Source organism: Ursus arctos, unplaced genomic scaffold, assembly GCF_023065955.2.
Source record: "Ursus arctos isolate Adak ecotype North America unplaced genomic scaffold, UrsArc2.0 scaffold_4, whole genome shotgun sequence".
NCBI classification, from domain to species: Eukaryota; Metazoa; Chordata; class Mammalia; order Carnivora; family Ursidae; genus Ursus; species Ursus arctos.
In genome coordinates, this window is record NW_026623056.1 from 83,654,245 (window position 1) to 83,657,745 (window position 3,501).

The 3,501-nt window shown below is 35.6% G+C and overlaps 1 protein-coding gene across 5 annotated transcripts in view; it reads left to right on the forward strand.

Moving 5' to 3' along the window:
- Positions 1 to 3,501, forward strand: part of SON (SON DNA and RNA binding protein) — a 32,009-nt gene that overhangs the window by 11,940 nt on the left and 16,568 nt on the right. For 4 of the 5 annotated variants that reach the window (XM_057306588.1, XM_026510252.4, XM_026510093.4 and 1 more), the window contains exons 4-6: positions 786 to 946; positions 2,880 to 3,026; positions 3,205 to 3,393. In XM_057306588.1, the coding sequence (XP_057162571.1) occupies positions 786 to 946; positions 2,880 to 3,026; positions 3,205 to 3,393 (497 nt within the window). Of the gene's footprint in view, positions 1 to 785; positions 947 to 1,175; positions 2,713 to 2,879; positions 3,027 to 3,204; positions 3,394 to 3,501 lie in introns of those variants that run through there. The other variant, XM_026510283.4, reaches the window with a different exon arrangement.

Genomic DNA, 3,501 nt, shown 5'->3' on the forward strand with positions numbered 1-3,501 from the left:
CTCTAGTTCCTCTTGATTTAAGTGTGCAGGGATGATTAAAACTTGATCAAGTGCATGACTACCTGGCAGTAGTAATGGATAATTTATCATTATCTTAGTAGATTGGACATTTCTAGGTCAGGATTGTCTGAAGAAGGCCCTAACAGAGCAATAAGGGAAAATGCATTCAGTTCAACAAAAATTGAGTTCTTTTTTTATTCATTGAATTACATCTTTGAAGTGATTACAAGTTGGTAGAGGAGACATGGATAAAATGAGAAGATAAAAACATAAAGATACAAAAACAAAATATATGTCTCTTTTACCAAATAGTAACTTTCCGAAAAAAGTAGAATGTGATGTAAGTACTGGTATAGGTAAGGCACTTTGGGGAGCACATTGGAGAAGTGTTAAATTCTGACTTAAGGCCTATTAGAAGAGTTGGCACTTGAACTTGGGCTTAAAGAGTGATTTAAAATGTCAGAGATTAGAAGGAAAGTAATTTTAAGGGCATCATAATTTTGGAAAATAAAGAGGGCTCTGCCATTTGTGTGTGTGTGTGTGTGTGTGTATGTAGTAGAGTGATTGTTGTTGTATAATTTAGCTATTTTGTATAGTATTTGAATGGGAAGTTAAATGTCAATTTATTAGAGTCATTTACTTAAACTTAGCCAAGGAGTGATTTGATCACAGCTATATGTTAGGGCAGAAAATTGATGCCTTTAATTTTGTTACCACATAAGATTTTAGATAATACAACATGTGTTTAGCCTATAGGAAAACTGCTTATATTTTTCCTCTTTCAGATAAGGCTCAATTACTTGAAATAGCCAAAGCTAATGCAGCTGCCATGTGTGCTAAGGCTGGTGTTCCTTTACCGCCAAACCTAAAGCCTGCACCTCCACCTACAATAGAAGAGAAAGTTGCTAAAAAGTCAGGAGGAGCTACTATAGAAGAATTAACTGAGGTAAGCTAGACAGAATTTGTTTACATTCTTAAATGGATTATTTCAGTGATGTTGACTCTGGAGCGTGCCAAAACCCGAATTGTGGGCTGAACTGATAATGGCTGGCACCGAGTGGCCAAAACCCGAAATACAGATGTGGCAGCGGCAGAAGCTCTGTTTAGCAGGCCATTATCCGGGATGGCTAAGCTCCGCTAGCTAAAAGTTACTTCCCATTACTTTTGCTTTCCAGTTTTAGAAGCCAAACTGACTGAGGAGTGGGACGGTTCGTTTGAATGGAGGAGGTGTTGAGTGAGCAACACGCAGAAGCTCGCCTACAGTTTCGTTTCCATTCACGACGTGTTCACTGATCGCCACGAGTATACTGCATATACGCAAAGACACAGACAATCTTCAGAAATGATCTTTTGCCACCGGAGCTTGGAAATTAATGAGAATAGCTGGCCATTGCCTGAAAGGAACTTCTTACGCATCAACATTTCGGGTTTTGGCTGTTTGGTACCAGCCATTGGTGATAATGGCCGGCCATTATCAGTTCTTCCTGCGGTTCGGGTTTTGGCAGTAACATATATTTTAAACACACTTATTTTTGTTTTTCAGAATTTGATCTTTTCAATTGAGGCTTTTTTTGGCTTTGTTTTGTTAATATTATTTTTATTATTATTATTGGTTTTTTTTTGGGGGAGGAGGACGCTGAAATATTGCTGCTAGGATCCAGAAATATCACACTGTTTCATATATTGAAACTTGTTATTGGCTAGCCTTATGCCAGCCTTCCACTGTCAATATATTCTGTTCCCCTTGGTTACAAGCTTGGTATATACTCTGTTTTTTGGCCAATTGAGCTTTTTATCCTATTGTAACATTTTCAATTGATGATGGATATGACAAATTCTACTGGTTGTATAGACAAGTCCACCCAAATTTATTCTGACCTTTTTATAAAGCCAGGTAATGGAGTCTATTCCTTAGCTTCTCAGGAAGGAATGGACTTTGCTTTATGTGTCAGACCTCATCAGTTAACACCCTCTCCATCATGCCTTATTTTTCATTCTTGAATTTTGTTCCTTTAGAGACTCAGCCTACAAAACATTTATGGAGAGACAATTACCATCTAACCCAGTTGCAGAAGTTTCAGATTTTTTATTTTGCCATGCATTTAGGGGTTCATATAGTTTCTTAATCTGTTTTCTTTATTGCAATATGAATTACAACTTTTTTAATTTAAGGACTTAGCAAAGGCTTCTGTTACTTGCTTATCAGCTCTAAGCTCCTTATCTAAAGCCTTGTGAACGCGTAGTGTTTCCCTATATGTTTTTAAGCCTCATTTTCAGCCCTCTTGTTCCTCCAATAAGTTTCTCACCTTTTTATCACCATCTAACTAGGATGACTCTCTTTTTCTTTTCCTGCCAATCCTTGTTCTTAACTATAAAAATCTGGCTTAGAACTCTTCAAGGAATAGCCCTTGATTATCAAATTCTGCCTGATTCTGTTTTCTCTTAAGCTTTTGTTCTTTCAGCACTTATGTACTCAGTTTGTATTATATCAGTTTGCACTTGTTAATTGTGTTGCTCTGTAAAAGCGTTCCTCAATTATTTCATGTGTATGTAATTCTGTTTCTTGATCTAGATTGTAAGCTCCTTGGGAGCAGGGACCATGTCTTCTTCTTCTTCTTCTTTTTTTTTTTTTTTTTTTTGTATTCCCTGGACAGTGCCCAGTACAGTGCTCTGCACATAGTAGGTGCTCAATAAATGTTGTTGACTGACTGACCAGCTAGAGTGTGTTTAAATAATAGCTAATAAGTTACTTATCTTCAACCTGTTGTTAAGCTTGTTTTATTTTTGAAAGTTGATTTTATGTGGTTTTGATTTTTTAAAAAACTTGCATGTTATTCCATATAAAGTGTAAGATTTATTTTTTGTTTTTATTTTTTAAGAAATGCAAACAGATCGCACAGAGTAAAGAAGATGATGATGTAATAGTGAATAAGCCTCATGTTTCGGATGAAGAGGAAGAAGAACCTCCTTTTTATCATCATCCCTTTAAACTCAGTGAACCCAAACCCATTTTTTTCAATCTGAATGTGAGTATTAGTGTTTATGGTTTGGTGAAAGAGCATAGGGACTATTTAAATAAAACTCAAATGTAATTTAATATTTTAATTTTTGGATTAAATACTGTGAGAAATAATGAACAAAACTATTTTCAGATTACGTTGAAAATCATTTGAGCTTTAATTAAGGAAGTACATCATTTTTTAGATTGCTGCAGCAAAGCCAACTCCACCAAAAAGCCAGGTAACATTAACAAAAGAGTTTCCTGTGTCATCTGGATCTCAGCATCGAAAAAAAGAAGCAGATAGTGTTTATGGAGAATGGGTTCCTGTAGAGAAAAATGGTGAAGAAAACAAAGATGATGATAATGTTTTCAGCAGCAATTTGCCCTCTGAGGTAAGTAAGAGGAATATTGTGTTTTTTGTTTTTTTGTTTTTTAATACCTGAATCTCCCATTTTATTGTTACTTTATATCTGATTTGGATTCTGTTTCACTCTTCTTAG